Raw genomic sequence first — 18682 nt, 5'->3', positions numbered from 1 at the left:
TCAAACTTGCTGCCCGACACATCTTTCCTCTATTTACCAATGATCCTCTACTCTGATCTACTCTGCTGTATACTTCTATTCTCCTGCACTTCTATTCCTCAGCAGTGGTGCAGAGTCAACGCGCTCCTGTTACAGCTGCGCGGTGATGGTGCGGCACAGAGCACCTCATGTTGAAGCGTTGATCTCACAGCGCTTCTCTGCAGATCTGTATGCAAGTAGCTCAGCTGGACTCGCACCCCTCTCCTCCCCCTCCCCGCGTGTCTCACTCCAAGGACAGACGGACGTGCGGGCGGGCGGACAGACGGTCAGACTCAGATGTCGTGCTCAGGCGCTGGAGCAGAGCGGCGAGCAGCTTATTCCGCGGCGCCTGGGAGCGGGACGCGTTTCAGCTTTGTTTACATCAACAGCCCCCAGGAGAAGGCCTCCGGGCTTAGCTTGACGAGATGAGGACCGCCTCTAGGACAAAGCAGGGCTGAGATTCGTCTCGCGTCGTCCAACCACGGAGCGTCGTCGTTTCGTTTTACAGCACCACGACCTGCAGTTATCTGTCTGACGGTGTCGTGTGTCCACAGCAAAGTGTTGGTCAGCAGTACGGCCCCTTCAGTAAGTGAATCATCCCCTGCAAAGTGTGTCTAAGCATGCATTCGCAGTCACACAACCAATCAGGAGTTTAATAATTAGCTTTAAAAAAAACAAACACTCTAGAGCAGAAGCTGAATGATGAAACGCGGGGAGATATAAAGGATTGGTTTGGAAAAACACTTAAATTAGCAGAATACAAATCATCTCAACGCTGGCTGCTACTGTCCCAAGACTGAGGTTCTGGGAGGTTCTGGGAGGTTCTGGGAGGTTCTGGGAGGCATGGTGCCAAGGATATGCCTTGGCAGAAACACTGGGCTGACAAGCGTCGCCTTGGCAACGTTTCAACGCTCTGACCCCTTCACACACAGCATGACATCGGCTCAGAATGCCTGGTTGAGCAGTATGATGCATTCAACAACACCGAAACCGCTGGGGAAACTCAGAGACAGACATGCAAAGAGATTTGACACATCCTTCTACACACCTATTTGTTACACCTACCTACTGATTAGGCATTAGGTCTTCAAAGGATGTCAACGCTGTTCCTTTGTGAGATAACCCATGAAAAACGTTTTCGAACCAAGACTCACATATGGATGGAGCCTTTCTCAGCTACTTCCTTGAGAGCTTAAAATACACGATCTCACATGAAGCACTACCATCACAATAGTCTATTCAATCAAGCAACCACTAAATATTCTAAATCCCTGAACAATCATCCAAGCTGACATCCCAATCCCTACAGTTAAGTAAATGTAATACCACTTTCAACACAAACATCCTATTGGGGATTATTTTCAACAGCTGAAGATGGCTTCTTGTTCCAATTATTACTGTATTTATGTTTCCACTAACTGTACGTCAAGTAGTCCAAATAACTAGATAATAGAAATGATTTGGCTTATACAATTAACTGAATGGGAATTCTGATTGGAGAACCTTGGGTCTCCAAAGATCCTTTCATCTCCTCTTTTATCGCAACCCTCTCATTCACCTTTCATATTTTGATGCAGTTGCCTCAAACACAAACACAGCAACCATTACAAAAAAACTAGCTTGTTGAATAATTTAACACTCAGCCCTGCATTGCTTCTCTCATCTCAGGGTCAGTTTTAGTTACATGCAAGTACAGTATACTGGGCTTGGGCCTGCGAAGAGTAGTCATGTTAGGATGCTCTGAGACCAAACAGACCCATGTTAGAGTATACAGTGCAGGAGGAACGGAGTTGAGCTGCTATACAGGAGAATACAGAGTGCCTTGCCTAGACTAGAGCATGCCTTTGGGAGTCAACATGCATACTTTTTACAACAGCATCAAGGAGTAAAGAGCTTTTAAATATAATGAAGAAACTGTACAGGCCTACAACATACAGCACTTGTATGTATGTTGCATTAGAAGTGAGGCTGGCTCAACAGGACGGTTATTTGACTCGGCTCTAAAAGTCACTTCACTTTCAACATGAAGTTGAATTCTTTATTAACTCAGAAAATAAAATGTGAATGATGGCTCCTTGATGCCATAAATACTTTTAAACTTTTATAACACTTTACATTCCAAAACCACAGATTGAAGTTTGTTACGAAACTTGGATTCTCAAACCCTGACATTATCCTTACTAACTACAAATTAACTACCAACTACCATTATATTTCTCCTACAGTAAGCTATACCAACAGGAAGTCAAGTCCTCCCAGAAATAATAGTAGTTATTACTGAATGACCTCAGTGGGACAGTTATCTCAGTGAGACCAAGTAGCAATTATGTAAGTATGAGATTGTGGTGGGTGGTGTATGTGTAGTAGGGAGGTGTGTGTGTAGTGTGGTGGTGTGTGTGTAGTGTGGTGGTGTGTGTGTAGTGGGGTGGTGTGTGTGTAGTGTGGTGGTGTGTGTGTCGTGGGGTGGTGTGTGTGTAGTGTGGTGGTGTGTGTGTAGTGGGGTGGGGTGGTGTGCGCTTCCAGCTCCCTCCTGCTACCTGAAAGAAGTAACTAAGGCTAGCTCAATATTAGCCTCCATTGTGGCTCCTTGCTAACGCTACATCCAGCAGCACACCATAATCACCCATTGTGGCTGTAGCCTACTGATTCCCATATCCTGTTAGCCTGGCATGGTCAACACTGAGCACCCATGGGAAATCAGGACTGATTGCATCACCCAGCTAAGAGGTGGAAGAACGGAAGAAAGATGAAGAGATATAGAGAGGGAAGAAATGGGGGGGGGGGGGGGGGGGGGGGGGCATTTTCAAGTGTATTGATATCCCCTGTTGTATTAAACCCGTTTGGTGGACATAGGTGAGTGAGCTTAACATCTGGAAATGAAACATCATTATGTGTGTGTGTGTGAGCGAGCGAGTAGGTGACTGACTGATGGACATAACAATATAATTGTTATTTATAATTTTAGGACAGTAACTACAGTATAAGCTCCGCACCAGCCATGGGCAGGATATTCCCCAGCCACAGTGTAACAAAATAGGCGAGGTGTGAAAGACAAGGAGGGTGCATTTTAGTTTAGGTCATTGTCAGCTATTTTACATCCACTTCATTTAATGAGCCTCAAGGTCCATTAACCACAGCCGATACACGCGAAAGGAAAATCATTGCAGAAAACAGCCTTTGGAGACCAACGTTACAGTTCAGGTCCTGACACATTTCAACTGACATTTTTTTCCCTCAACGCTGCAGCATGAACTAAAACCACAATATATGTTCCCTGGCAGTGTAGAACACGTCAAAGAGACATAATGACACGTGCATAAATGAACCTACTCAAAACAAGTGCATTTTCTCATGGCTTGCTTAATCTCACAAATTATCATGTTCTCATCAAATGTATATAAAACGAGCTAGACTGATGACACACGTCGTTGACACTGGTATATGTCTACAGAATTAAAGGAAAGGCTACTCACTCTTCTGGGCGGTCACATTGTTCGTTTCGTCAACTTGCAGTATTCCTCTCGAGTTGAACAGCGATACGGACAGCTGATTGTTACAGCATTATCGGGACAAAAGAGTCGAGAGCACTTGTAGGCTATGGGGAATGCGGTGCATGGTTCACATCGATCTAGTGAGATGCTCGCGCGCCGCCGATTTCCCTGAAAGAACGTAACGTAACGGTCCTGCTGAGGGATCGTGTTCGACAGAGGTCAAAGAGTACCCCAAAAGCGACGGTTACCTAGATACATGTCAGGACATACTCCATTGTGTTCTGCTGTTAGCCAGAATCCTCTTGCAGTAGATCTTCCCGTTTTAGCGTTGTCTGTAAACCTAAATAATACAATCCAGGAGAAATAAGTAGCTTAACCAAGCCAACAAGTTGTGTCGCAAGTTGCTTTATGCGAAAGGAGGAGTTAACTTGGAGGCGCTGCCCAAGCAGCAACGTTTTAGGCTACAGGTATGGTTTCTCTTCATGGGGTGAAATGTCTTAGCAAAAGACAACACTGAATATCCCTGTCGTTTGACAATATTAAGCTTTCTTTAGGTCTTCAATAATACTAACACAAGGTTCAAATACAGACAAGTAAGCTATTATAATTGATTTGCCGCCAATTACGTCTTGCCTCTAATCTCGTCACTGTCGAAATAAAGACACCGCCAACACTGGAGTGGCTCTTAGCCCTCCTCTTTATTGGAACTGGAGGGAGCTGTGCGGTCCAGAGATTATCAAGGCAGCTGTCCAAGGTGCTGACGCTGCCCAAGGTGCTGACGCTGTCCAAGGTGCTGAAAGCCTGCAAGCGGTGCTTTGTGCTACTGTGGACAATGGACGACTCACTCTTTCGCTTGCCAGATAAACTAAACAAACAGGGAGCAGCCTACTACTAGGCTACTAGTTCACTAAATACCACCTTACATCTACGTGGGGCTTATTGATCATCAGCATCTATTTGACAAAATTACTATGGCGGTAATAGAGTTGATCTATATATCTTTGATGAAACAAAATCTGAAATGTATTCTAGTTTTAGACTGTATGTACAGTGTTTTTTGTACCCAACAAACCTTTTTTGGATATTCGAAAACAAACAGGAGAGAATGTCATAATCTTGGAATGTGATACAAAGGGAAATGCTATCATTTTAAACCCAGAGAACCAGACGGTGTACAGTCCAGACCGAAGCGGAGGTCACTAAAGCACATAACCCAAGTGAAGGTTTATGAACATGCTGGACAAACAGTATCGATCTGGTTGAGATGTAAGGACTAGCTTTGAAATCCGATCTCCACGTGAAGTGCTGGGTCAGTCAGTTCTCCAGACATAGGGAGCGTTCTCTCTCCCAGTGACCGTACAGTGAGACGTGACCTTAAAGACCAAACGCTATGCATCAGCGCTGTCTGATGGTTATTAATGGGCCTCGGTTTGCCCATCGACTCTGATATTGCACAGATGCAAAAGGGTAAGATCAGCCTTGCATACAAGCAATCCATTTAAACTAACGAGTATTCGGGCAACCGGCTTGCTCGCTCAAATTCCACTCCCCTAGCAACTGATGATTCAGTGAAATGGAGGCAGTAAAATGTACAAGTAAATGTTATTTGCTAAAGGGACTTGATGGATAGGTCTATTAGAGAATACGGTTTAGATAGTTTGTTCCTACTAAGAGGACTCCACACAAACGATGAAACACAGGCGGGAACAACCCCTGCTTTTAAACAGCAGTCAAGACAAAGAGTGTGCCCCTGTCGGCAACACCTAGGTAGCTAGCACGAGTGGCTGCCACGTCCTCCATCCAAACCTTTTTCTGTCTTCTATTTTGTTGTAGTTTTTCCCCCCCCCACAGGGGTCAGAGGGTGGGGTGTTAAAAGGCAGACTGACACAGAGCTATCCAGATGGATCATCTAGAGTCGTGGGGGTTGGAGTGGGGTGCGGTACACTGTTTGCGGTTCGCCACTGTTAGATCTGGTGCTGAAGGACGCTGGCCTATCTCCAGCGTTATCTACGACTCTCCCCTGAACAGACCCCGTGATGAGATCCTGGGGCGGAATCCGTCGCATCTCCATGGCAACCGTCAGCTTCCGGCTGAGTGAGAGGTTTGTGTGCGCGGGTCAGCTCAGAGCTAATGTCATTTCCTGTACGGCTGGACGCTCTCACTTACATGATGGCTATCTGGACCCACCCCAAGACTGGTACTACGTACTGTACCTTGCACATTTTCTCTCTTTCTCTCTGACCGAGGGAGAGGCAGACATGGTGCTGTAAAAGAATCATTCATCACTTTACCATTTCATTCAAACAGAGCAGAGTGACTGAGATATACAGTCTGGTGTGTTTTTGACAAAGGGTTGAATGTTATGTTTAAGGGGACAATCTTCATATTGTACTGTTCTGTATGACCAGAGTCTATGCAGGAGACTTCATTAAATAACCTACACCATCAATATCCTCCTCAATAGCCTTCCCCTGCTGGACCACGGACGACTAAGAATAGTCTTGGTAACTTATGAATAATGCTCAATTCTTTTTATGCAAAACCACTCACCACATATTATTGAGACTGACACGAGGATATGAAGATGCAGAATGTGTAAGGGGACTAAATTACCTCAGGGACGGCTGAGAGGAGAATGGGAGATGATTGATCATGACTAAGCATTGTGCCGGCCTCACTGTAAGTGTATCCATCCGTCAGGTGATCCACCGTCTCCGCTCCGCCAGTGGCTAAACCACACACACACATACACACAACCACACACACACACACACACACACACAGATTAGACCCAAACCACTAAGGGGTGACATTAGCTATGAGGATCAATCCTTCTTTGAGTCAACAGTACATTTTCAGATGCCTCAACCCACATCTGTAAATAAGATGGGAGTCGATTTATTGTCTTGCATTGGGGACTATTCTACTGATAAGGTTGTCAAGTATATCCCATATATCGTTTTTACATCACACCAATGCCAAAATAGATATCATTCCAATGTTCTAGAACCAATCATGTTCCTGCTTACATGTGGGCGTATCTGCATATCTATTATAAGAGCTGTCGTAAATAAGCTTTAATGGAACTGTCGTCTTGTGCCAACACATATTAACAGTGCTTCAATTCCAAATTGAGCTGACAGCTAATTGTGGTAACCTAATGGCACAACATCTATCTTAGCAAATACACTAGGACAAATTAAAATTATACCAATGTATAATACACAATGTATGTTTTTTATATCTGCATGTTGTTGACAGGCAGGTATAGAACCAACAGACCCTATTGAGGGGAAAGTGTAAATATTCCAGTCCTCTTTCTCTTCAACACCCCCCGCCCCCCATATCACAGTCATAGCCCCCTAAACATGAGCTAAACATGCCTATTCCATAATACTCTAGTTCAGTGGTTGAACTCCCATTCAGCTTCGACCACAAAAAGAGGGAGGGTTCCGTCCTGTTCCAGCCCATCCCTTCCGGCCAGCGAAGCTCCCCTTCATCAGGCTGAGCTGGAGGACTCTGTCCCCTGGGCCCCGTTCAAGGCCTGCATTAATTCACACAGCCATAAATTCTCCCTGAGAGGCCGGGGACGTGGCTGCCCGGTCTGGCCCCCATCCCCCAGGCGTGTGAGGCTTACCGCTCCCCTTCCTGCTGGAGTCTCCAAGGGGCCTCTCTGGGACTGACTTATGGCTCGATAGGTGGGGCTTCTGTCAGCGGGAGGTTTTAAGAGGCAGCTGTAAAGGACCGTTTCCTCAGACACAGATTAAGCGTGACCCAACACTAGAGAGCCAGGGGGGGGCAGCTTTCGTTGATTGCATCTCGTTGTTTCAAGATTTTGTTTTTGTAAATGTTAAGGGATACTGTTGAGGGAATATTGGTTGGGTTGGTGGTATACTATTAGCCTGGTCCTAACCAGACTCTCGTACATTTCATTTTTGACAGAGTCTGGGCTCGCTCCATGGACAAGCGTTAAGTTCCTAGAAGGTGCGTACTCTGTTGAAGTTTAAAACTATTGGATCAGCCCAGAGCCACTCTGGATCTGCCATAAGCAATCGCTAGTGTTCGCCTTAGCCAACTCCTTCACCACTAACGGAGCTAGCTGGAAAATCGAACAAACCCCGTGGGGATCAAGAATTGTTCTTGCTCCAGCTTTAACTTCTGGATATTCGGCAGCGTTGCCACAAAGGACCGAATGGCTTCGCTCGCATCTTTGTCCGGCACCATTACGGAACTACAACTCGAACTAGCGCACAACCTCGACGTCATCGTTCTCAGCCACTCCCTCTGTTCGCTGATTGGACCGGTTTACCGGAGACATCTGACTAATATACCTTAAGCCCAAATGCAGTACAGAAGCAAAATGAAAATTGAGCGGAAGTACGTAGGAGGGCAGAGCCAGGCTAGTATACCATGCCTCTATTCTGGAAGCATCTGGTGCAACTAGGAAATCTTTAATTATTGCAGTCCATACAATGAATGACACTGAAGTACAACTGAATGCCTCTGGGTATTTTAGGCCTCAAAATGAAAGTGACTAGCTTCTCACTGGCTCCAGTTCATTTGTTCCTCAAATTCAGTAGCGGAGATAAGACTTTCAAAGGATGAAAATACCAAGGCCTTTCTTTTTCATGAATTATGCCGTGCAGCCTTCGCTGACTATACATACACACACTCACATAACTTCAATATATTCGTATGCATCTTGATGAACTCAACTAAAGAACTGAGGATCTGCAAATTAGAATTCTGCAGCCACGATACAGAGACAGGCGAACGGAAGGGCACAATCGAGCAGATGCACTGAGAAAATACCATGTGGTTGTGTGTCATGTCAGCACTGTATGTATAGTACAACGCATTTCTATAGACCTGCAAGACCTTTGGAAAGTATTCAACCCCCTTTTACATCCATCACCTTTTGATGTCTCACAGGCCTTCTGACTGCAAAGCCTGCTCTGCCTTTCAGGATTCTAATGGTAAGGATGAAGCCTGGAAGGTCAAATGATCAGCTGTATGTACACTCTCTGATGCTATATCTGGTCGGAGCTGATAACACCCAAGTTTCTGGGGCTAATAGGGTTTCGCTGCAGCTCGGCCCCCTCCCTCTGAGCTTAAATGAAGCATTGGCTCCGAGTTCTCCCCAGCTAAAGCCAGCTAAATGACCAGGCCCACTGGAGCAAGCCTCATTAAGACCCGTAAGAAAAGACTAATTGGCTAAACGATCTGAGGTCAGAGCCCAGCGAGTGAATATCCAAAAGACACGCAGCGTGGGGCGCAAACCTCCCAGCCATGTGATCTGCACCCAGATACGGCCTGCTGGTTTTCTAAATCCTTTTCTTATGTTTTCCCTGTTTCTATATTTATAACCCTCCTCCCCCCCCCCCCCAAATGGAACGTTTTGCTATTTCGTATGGAGGGACGGGGGGAAGGGGGGGGACGCAGGAGAGGGGGAACACGGCGAGCGGAGGGGCGATTTAGTGAGGTAAAAACCGCCTCGGCTCTCCACGGCTCGGTGAACAGCTCCGGCTGATGAGGACTTACGTAAGCGGGGGCCCGGCTACTAACCGAGGTTGTTTTATTTATCGTTCCTGCGTTGTTATCGTAGCTTTCGGTTTGACTCGCTGTCACGCCGGCGTGGAGGCGTGAGCACGGCGGCGGTCCTGATCTGTTGTGACGCGGCGCCGCGAGTGAGAGAGCAGCACCAGCGAGGACGCATGGACTCAACAGGACGGCGGCGGATTAAAAAGGATGAGTCAGTGGGGTTGGTAGGACAGACTGCCATTGTGGCCGGGTCAGAGAGACGTCTCTGTCAGAGAGGGTAGAGGGGCGAGGGCCTGAGGAAGCCTGGAGGAACATGACAAACACTGCAAAACGACAAGATGGAGGTTGTAAAATGAAGACGATTCTCATGTTTACAAAATAGGCAAAACAAAACAGTTCTCAGAAAGTTAAGGGCTTCACAGCTGAAGGTATACAATGAGATGTGTGTAAAAAAAAAAAAAAAACTACGGCTGTCCTTTTCTTAGTTGTTTCTGAACGTACAATTTGAAAAAAAGATTTATTCTCAAACCACTGAACAATGAACACAAACACGTATTGTAATCAGTTCTACGAGTCTCCGATCATTCGGAAACACACAAGCTTTCCAGCTTTCCGAACAGGTCTCATGGCGTGGCTCAGACTAGCCGAGTCTCCCAAACAGAGGGAAGATGAATTTGGTGGGCGAGCGGACAGGAGTGAAGGGCAGACCTGGAGAGAGAAAAACCATCAGTCTTAAAGCGTGACTGTCATCAGAACATAATATACCTTAGATTTAGTCATTTTTTAGCAGTAGGAGCTCAAATGTATAAGTACAGTAGGAACACATACATGACTGAATAATGACAGGATACATTAACCGATAATAAGGCAACGGCTGATCTACTGAGTGTGATAAACAAAGCACGTAAGAAATCTCCTTTCTTCCACTTTCTGAAGGTGTTGCTCCAGATAAACACGAGACGATCAGAATGAACGGTGTGAATCTGTGACTGGGAAAGAGAGCAATGAACAATGTCATTTAAACAACCTTTAGCTGTGTTTTTGGTGTGCCAAGTGGGTGGTGCTCTCTTTGCGTCTGAACTGGAAACACTGCGATTTCAGGGGTGTATCAATATCAAGGCCAATGCAATGAAAGAACACAACTGAGGCAGACAGCTATTGGAACAGGTCTAATTGAATCCACGTCAGTTCATCAGCGCAGGACTATCAAACACTGGGGCCGCAGCACTGAAAACAATACACCCCGTATGCATCCATGGCACAGGCTAATTTCATTTCGGTTTTGCTATAGCGTCATTAACGCAAAAACCCCTGTGCATGTCTATGGAAGTGTGTGAAGTGTGCGTTTGCCTGTGTGTTGGGTGTTTGCGTGTGTATGCGTGGGTGTGCGTGATGGCATTACCGTAATAGCAGCTCTGAGACTCCATCAGTTCAGGGGTGTGGAGGCTGAGAGTCCTGATGCTGGAGGGCTGGGGGGCTGGGAGGCTGGAGGGCTGGGGGTCTGGGAGGCTGGAGGGCTGGGGGGCTGGGAGGCTGGAGGGCTGGGGGGCTGGGAGGCTGGAGGGCTGGGGGGCTGGGAGGCTGGAGGGCTGGGGGGCTAGCACGAGGGCCGGGCTCAGCTGCAACAGGGCGAGCAACAACAAGTGAGCAAGGAATCCTGGGTAGGAGCATCACTGCTCTTTGAGGAGCTAGCTCCATCCGAACTAAATTCCAGGTGAAAGGCAGGGGAATAGAAAACAGGAAACCACATTTCCATGGTTGGAACATTTGTATTTGAACATAGTCCAGTCCCTTTTTTCTCCTACACGCTTGTGCATAATGACTTTGCAAGTAAAAAAAAACACATGGGGTGAAAATTGCTTTCATTCTCTTCCAATTACTAAACAATTAAGTCTGCTTTGCCGTGGGGTTTCCCGGGAGACTGGGCAGGGGTAAAGGCCTGATGAGTGACAAACAAGCCAACAGGACATGAGATTAACTCAACTTGACACACACCCCAACAACAGGCTCCAGCTGCTTTCCCAAACATTAGGAACTCTATGGGACCAACAGCAGCTGTTTGGTAGCCAGTGTGCCTACTAGGCATGTGGCCAGAAAACAAGGCCAAAACTGTTATGTTTGGAATGTGGCTGGCTTGTTGATTGGACCGCGTTCATGTAGTAGCTTGGATGGTGTTGTTTTTCTCTCCATTAACACCTAATAAACGTATTGGCTCACATTTATATTCATACAAAATTCCCAAACGACACCAGCAACTTGAGAGGCTTGCACACACCTGACCATACTTGTTTTATATTATATATATATCAATCAAATGTTATGGTTTAGAATATTGAATTTGATGCATTTTGAACAGTATTCGTTTTCCAGATGACAAATAAATGTAATCACCTTTTAAATGTAAAAACCTGAATAAATGATACGCAATGATTATCTGATCGCAACACAAAAGACGTGCTAAGCTCTGGTCAGCAAGTTTGTAATATGTAAATGGCTTGCTACAAAGCAAGTGTAATCCACAGAGATCACACTCACTGATTACACCCACAGTGAGGTCAGGCTTCTCTCAAGCTTGCATCACATTACATTAACACGACCGTATCTAAGATTTAAGCTGACGTTTAACGCATGTCAGTACCTCGGCTGCGTCTCTATGGTAACTAGGTTTGGTCTTGGGCTGTAAATGCATACATTACATTTGTATTTATTTAATAGATGCTTTTATCCAAAGCAATAGTGCATATAGAAAGTCAAGTACAGTTATGTGCAGTATTTCTGTGGTTAGAGTCAAGTGTTTACTTGCTGCATTGCTAAGTAGCCACATCTCAGCTTACAGGCACGATAAAAAAATACAAAAAGATTACTAACTACGGTGCAACAATTACATCTACAATTGCTTACGTTAACAGCAACAATAAAATGTATTCTAGTAGCAAGCTAAATAATGTATGGTGAATAAATATAATCATACTGCAGTGCAGTAACACATTTAAATTCCTCAACTGCAGTCGTACAATTACGTCTCGATTCAACTTAGTTGTTAGTCGTTTAGCACAGGGCGGTGGCCCCTCCCTGCTCCCCCCCTCACCTCTCTGGGATCGGGGTCCGGTGTCCAGGCCTGGTCCCAGACGCTGCAGCACAGGGCTGGCTCCTCCCTCCTCAGCGTCTCAAACTGGTCCAGCTTGTAATCCTGGAGGGAGTCAAACCCATGAGGCATTACAAAAGAACCAGAACGTTCCGGAGCGTTCAAGCACTCGTCTGTTGATGCACCTCAATACTCTCAGAGAAGGGATTTGTACTGTATGCACATTCAGGAAGGTTACTGTTGAAGGTAGGGGCTCACTGTGATGACTGTACAGCGGAAGTCTACTCAATACCACTTGTGTCTGCTCAGAGAGGTGTGAGAGGTCAGGGGTCATACCTGGACCTGGGAAGTCAGTTCCTTAAAGACCTCCAGTTCTGGAAGGTCGTCAAGATCAGGATAAGGAGCCTGAAAATCAGTTATTTGCATAAACCTTTCTTTTTACTAAGCATACAAATAGCAAAGGAATTCATATGATTACTGGTAATGACACCCTAAATGATGAGTTCATCGAGCAGATGCTTTTATCCTAGGAGACAAGGGAGGATTTGAACCTTGGATCTGGTGCCGCTCCAACCACTGAGCTATGCCCATCCTGAATAACCAATACAACTGAATATATTGGATCAATTCAACAGCAGCTCCACTGGGTAGCTTTTCTCTCTTCAGTGGACCCAGGATCAGGATTCTGAAATGCATGTGCTGAACAGGCCCAAGGCCAGAGTTCTCCCCTCTCAGAACGTGGCTCTGCTCTCAACACAGCTCCAAACTGCCCCGAGTCATCCTTCCCGTTTCTGTAGAACAAGTTTAACTGCCTCTCTCTCTCTCTCTCCCCCCCCCCCCTCCTCCTCCTCCTCCCCCTGTCTTTGACGTGCGCCTGGACACTAGTAATTCACCCAGGAGAGGGTGGGGCTCAGAGCTCCAGGGAGACAGAGCGGGAGCTAAGGGCTGCAGCAGTGGCAGCTAGGCTAGCAGGGTAGGAGAGAGAAAATTATGGAATGGGGGGGGGAACACAGAATGAAAATGAAGAGGAACAAGAGGGAGAGTGGGTGAAGGAGAGAAGAGGGAGGGTTTTACCTTCAGCGGTGGGGAGGGAGAGGGCCTGGGTTGTGGAGTTGTGGGGGTGTCGAGGCTGGGCTCTGTTGGGCACGGCTCGTCCTCTATCTCCATCCCTTCGTCAAACACGCCCTCCCCGAGGTACAGGGTCACGGGGTTCAACTGGCCACAGTGCTGACACGGACAAAACAAAAGGACTCAGAGTGAGCAACATAGAACTCAACTGTCACTGGATGCAAAACATACGTGTGCGTATATGCGTGTGTGTATGTGTGCATGTGTGTGTGTGTATAAACGGTATATGTGAAAGTGTGCGTGTATATAAAGTGGATGTGTGTAAGTGTGTCTAAACAGTGCGAGCGTGTGTGTGTGTGTGTGTGTGAGAGGCTGACCGCGGCGCTGGCAGAGGAGCTGCAGTGGAGGCCGTGGCCCTGGTCCTGCAGGGCGCTGTGCACATACACGTCCTCCTCCGTGTGCGTGTCGCACAGGAACAGCTGCAGGAAGTCCTGCTGGTAGCTGTGGAGGGCGGCCACCAGGGTGCGCTCACAGCACAGCTTCTGGAAGGAGCCGGTGGCCTCGGCGCTCCACTCGGCCTGGGCGACCGGGTGGACCAGGAAGCGGCGGTAGCATTAGCAGCAGGAAGTGGGACGTTTAGCGACAAACTGCTCATCAGCCTTTGAGGGTGGGAGATTCTTTGATGGAAGATAAGTACTTACTCTGATAGGCTTGACTCCAACTAGACATGAGGGGACCGCTTGTGCTGGGAGCTCAGAATAACAAGACCTAGTAAGCACAACAGGATACAAGAAGGGCAACCACATGTGATTGTCCAGGAGCATGAAATCAACGGTCTGCGGATAATCTGACACTAAGGTGTCACGCAACATACATACAGACCCTATCGGTTAAATCATCCTAAGGCTTGAGACGCCTAGGGAGAAGAGGTTTGGTCTACTAAACATGGATCGGGTTCCTACTTGAGGAACTTGAGGCTGGCGCGGTCCACGCTGGTGAGGTCTCCAAAGTCCACGTAGTAGACCTCGACCTGGGTGTCGCTGAGCACGCGGTGGACGACCACGCGGTAGAACCACATGTTCCTGGGCGCCACGCAGCACGCCTGGCCCCGCCGTACGTAGCGAGGGGGGAGGCGGTAGCGCTCCGACACCTTGGGACAGGTGTAGCAGCTCCTGGAGAAGGAGGAGGAGGGAGGGAACAAGGGGGTGAGGAAGGGAGGGAACGAATGGGTGAGGAGGGAGATGTGAAAAGGTGGAGAAGGAAAGGAAGGAAGGGGTTTGGTGAGACAGACGTCGAGAGATTGGTCTTATATAATCTGAGCAAAGAAGAGTTCAAAAATCTGATCGTCAAAAATGACCCGACCAGAACATTCCCCCCCCCCCCCCTCGCACTCCCTTCTCTCATCCCCCTGAGCGGTGCTCGTGGAGTCACCTCATCTCGATCATCATGTTCTCCAGGGCGCGGGTCTCCTGGTTCTCGTCGAAGCGCAGGTAGAAGTGGCTCGGCGACTCCACCCGCTCCACCAGCACGGGCACCAGGGCCCGGGGGCTTCTGCGGGTGGGCGCCCGCAAGCGCTGTCCGCGCAGGGCGTCGGGGGGCACCCGCGCCTCGCCACCCATGATTACCCGCATGGTGGGGTACGGATCTGCCGCCTAGGAGCACGCACACACACACAAAAGGTTTAGGGGTGTGGGCCAAGAACACAGCACCACCATGGTAAAAATAGAAACACTTCTATGAAAACAGAAACAATCATGCATGTGCACACCTCCGTAGGTCAAAACATGGTGCAAAAAAATTAATTAAAATAAAGGAATTCGACCCGACGACATCAACTTTCAGTTCTTCCCTCTGTTGCCCTGAGAGACAGAGGCTCCGGCACGCCCATCGAGAGCAGGTAAGGCTCACCTGGTGGTAGGTTTTGTTGGTGCCAAGCGCCTTGTCAGACCCTGGGGGGTCATCGTCCTCGGCAACAGGGTCACTCTCTGGGCCTTCCCAGGGGGACTCCTTGCAGCTGAGGTAGTACCCTGCTCTGGATGGGTTGAGACCCTGCCCACTCTCCTCTCCACCAGGACGGCTGGGCTCTGACACACCAGGACAAACACACAAACACACAGAGAAGCTGAGTGACACGTTCAACCCATTTAAACATACTTCGCTCGATGGGCAAATGTATCCAACCCACACCAGCATGACCTGACTAAACACTCAAGCTCCTTCCACTGTCATCTATGACGTTTGATCCCACAAACGATTGGAATCTAAAGATTCACATAGGACGGCAAGGCGTCCACTACTAGACTAGCTGACCTGGCTGGGATTGGCTGGTGTGTTTGATGTCCGTGACCATCCAGCGGACCCCCTCGCCCTCCTTCACGGGTTTGAGGTGGAGCGTGTCGTTCAGAGCGCCCGCCATCTCCGTCACGCTCAGGAAGCCACTCTGGATCACGGGTAGCTCCTCCCCAAACGCCCTCTGAGGACAGGGGTCAGGGGTCAAGGTCAAAGACAGAGGTCAAGTTCAGCTGAGGAAACCAATGTAGAGACTCACAACTGAAACACCATCATTGTACATTAACAAACAGTACATTTTACCTTGTATTCTGAAGGGATATCATGTACAGATATCCCTTCACTGTTCTGACTGACCACCTGCAAAAAAAGTTACAGGTCTATTTTAGGATTCTAATATTAGAATCGCCATCATTGCTATGATGATGTACGACTTGAGCGTTCAATGGATGTCAGGTCAGACGTACGGTTGCATCTGGAAACAGTCTCCTGCCCCCCCATCCTTCATCCAGACTGATGTGAGAAAACAGAAAAATCACAGCAGCATGTTCCCCAAGGCTTCCCATAAGATTGCCTTCACCGGTGCTTGCTTCCAAACATCAATCAGGATGAAGGGGCAGATCGGTGATACACTTCCTTCTGTGTGTGCTTATGTGTGCAGATGGACTTGGGTATGTCTGTATACATGTGTGTGTGTGTGTGTGTGTGTAGACGGACCTGTCGGAGCCTGGTCTTCAGCTGGGAGCTGACTGTGCCTGCATGTCCATTCTCCAGGATGCATTGCTGCATTTCCTTCTCAAGCTGAAGTTGCCAACGAAAAATACAAATCATGGAATCAACTGGCAGGCAGGCAGAGCTGGATGGCAGACCCGAGTCATGTAGAATGACACATTCATCATAAACGGTATACTAAAATGGATTTATAAACCGTAAATCCATCTATGTATGCCTGTCAATCTATCTGTTTTTCACTCAGTCCAACAATGCATTTTAGTAAAAGCAAAAGGCGACCTTGATGATGCACTCCTGAAACAGCTGGTCCCCACAGGGAGGCTGGGGCTCAGGTGTGGTGGGCTCCATGTGCTGGCCTCTCTCTGTGGCCCCTGGGCCGTGCTGGCCCCTCTTTGTGGCCCCTGGGCTGTGCTGGCCCCTCTCTGTGGCCCCTGGGCTGTGCTGGCCCCTCTCTGTGGCCCCTGGGCTGTGCTGGCTCGTCACTGTGGGCCCTGGGCAGGGGCTTGTGGTGACCGGGGGCTTGGAGAGACACGCCACATGGTTCTGAGCGCTCGGCGGCCTGGGGCTGTCCACTGGAGCTGAAAGGAGGAGGCAGATGGAAATGATGACCTCTTGACCTGCAGTCAAATGCTTTACTGCAGAGTGTGACCATATATATTTATAGATTACCACAAATGTGAGCATACTTCACTTTTAATATATGTATTATAGAATTTGACATTGCGGGCGGCCGCTCAGGAACTGCCTAAATTCAACAGTTGACAGTTTCATAAAAAAATAACATCGCTCGAGTTCAGTTTACCCGTGGAAGAAACACATTTTAGAAGCTGGAAAGATGTATAAACCTTCCATCTGTGTTTTCAGTCTGCGACTATTCCTTCAGACTCAACATAAACATATAACGTCGGCTGTGGACCCCACATTCCAACGAAAATCACCGACCCACCTTGCGAATTCACCGCTGGCCTCACGGCCGCCTCAATTGTCATGGTGGGCTTGGATGGCTTCAGGGAAGGCGTCGTCGCCGGCTGGGTCCTGAGCCGGGGCGTGAACGGCGGCTGCCCCTTCAGGCTCAGCACGGAGCCCGTCCGGCCCTGCTGGACCGCCACCATGTCCCCCGCAGCCCCCAGCATCTCCGCGACGGAGTAGAAGCCGTAGTTGGTGACACGCAGCGGCTGGCCGAAGCAGCGGGCGAAGGAAGCCTCAAGCGCCGACAGGCTGATGGGCCCCTGGGAGAGCAGCACGCGGAGCTGGGCGCGGAGCTGGGCGGGGAGGGCCGGTGGAGCCCATCCCCGCCTGGGCAGCACCATGGGGGTGATGGGACCAGAGCGGTGGAGGTAGCGGGGGGAGAAGAAGGCCATGCCGCCCTTTCGGTTGGAGGTCTTGCCTTTGGCGACGCGCTGCCTGGCCACCAGCTCTTCAATGCCTCGGGTGCTCTCGTCTGAAATAGCTGTTATGGGAAAAGGAATGGAATGAGAGGAAGGGGGGGAGAGAAAAAAAAAAAGAGGAAGACATGACGTCATACATGAAGTGTACAGTTTGGTAAATACTGCAGAGTAACAGTCAACCGGGTGATCTTGCCTTTTAACACCAAGCTGCCATCTGCCAGGTAGTCCAAGGCAACCACATCTGGCATCTCCCTGACCATGTCCAGCACGTTGCGGAACCCAAGGGACCTCAGAGGAAGTGGATGGCCAACCATGTTGGCATAATCCCGTTTCAGTTGGTCGGAGGCTAGGCCCATTTTAGCCGACATAAGGAGAGAGCGCACATCTTTCTTCAGCTCTGCGAGCATCTGTTCTTGGGTCATCCTTTCTATCAACTTCAAATCCTGTCAACACGTTTGGAGAAATGATCTGTCTCGGAAGAGATGGGGCATCAATTTTGATGATTTACTGGGGGAGGGAGGGAGGGGGGGGGGGGGTCGTTGAAGAGTTAATAAAAAGGGTTAGAATGGATGAACGCATGCATTTACAAAGATAAATTGTGACTGAGGACATAACATGTAACTTTACAAAAACAAAGCATGCTCTCTATGGATGTGTGAGGAAGATGGCTAGCTGGGTCAACAACTTCAGTATAATTAGCCAGCTAGCTACAGATAATTAACTTTGTGATTTAAAAAAACTGACCCAACAGGCCGACTGACCATTGAAACGAATATGAATAATTTGCCCATTTCCAAATGAATCTATTTGCTGTCTCTGAATTCAGAATAAGCCATGGCTATAGTACCTGCATAGATAAATACATTTAACATAAAAGGCTGAAACTGGACTGAGTGTAGCTAGTTTACAGGCTAGCTAACAACCCCAGATTTGTATTGCGTTTCATTCTTTTAGATCGGTCGTAGCTGGGTTAGCTTCCCTTCAAAAATAATGCACGGTTAAAAAGTACTTAGACTATTACTAGTACTTAGTCTGTAATGAACTTACCAAACTATGTATTCAATTTCCAG

General features: G+C 48.1%; 1 protein-coding gene across 1 annotated transcript; it reads right to left on the bottom strand.

The window, feature by feature from the left end:
• Positions 1-12090: 12090 nt before the first annotated feature.
• tdrd5 (tudor domain containing 5) lies at positions 12091-18034 on the bottom strand. Its single transcript, XM_047050257.1, has 13 exons — positions 17806-18034; positions 17171-17674; positions 16504-16802; positions 16210-16293; positions 15796-15852; positions 15514-15676; positions 15112-15287; positions 14635-14855; positions 14166-14375; positions 13905-13971; positions 13581-13781; positions 13210-13362; positions 12091-12240 (listed from the first exon to the last, which is right to left on the bottom strand). Exons 1-13 carry the CDS (start codon positions 18032-18034, stop codon positions 12091-12093), a joined length of 2514 nt encoding a protein of 837 aa, XP_046906213.1.
• Positions 18035-18682: the final 648 nt, after the last annotated feature.

Source organism: Hypomesus transpacificus, unplaced genomic scaffold (genome assembly GCF_021917145.1).
Source record: "Hypomesus transpacificus isolate Combined female unplaced genomic scaffold, fHypTra1 scaffold_107, whole genome shotgun sequence".
Lineage (NCBI taxonomy): Eukaryota > Metazoa > Chordata > Actinopteri > Osmeriformes > Osmeridae > Hypomesus > Hypomesus transpacificus.
The sequence above is the reverse complement of the archived record's forward strand: the minus strand, read 5'-3'. Positions and strand labels throughout refer to the sequence as shown.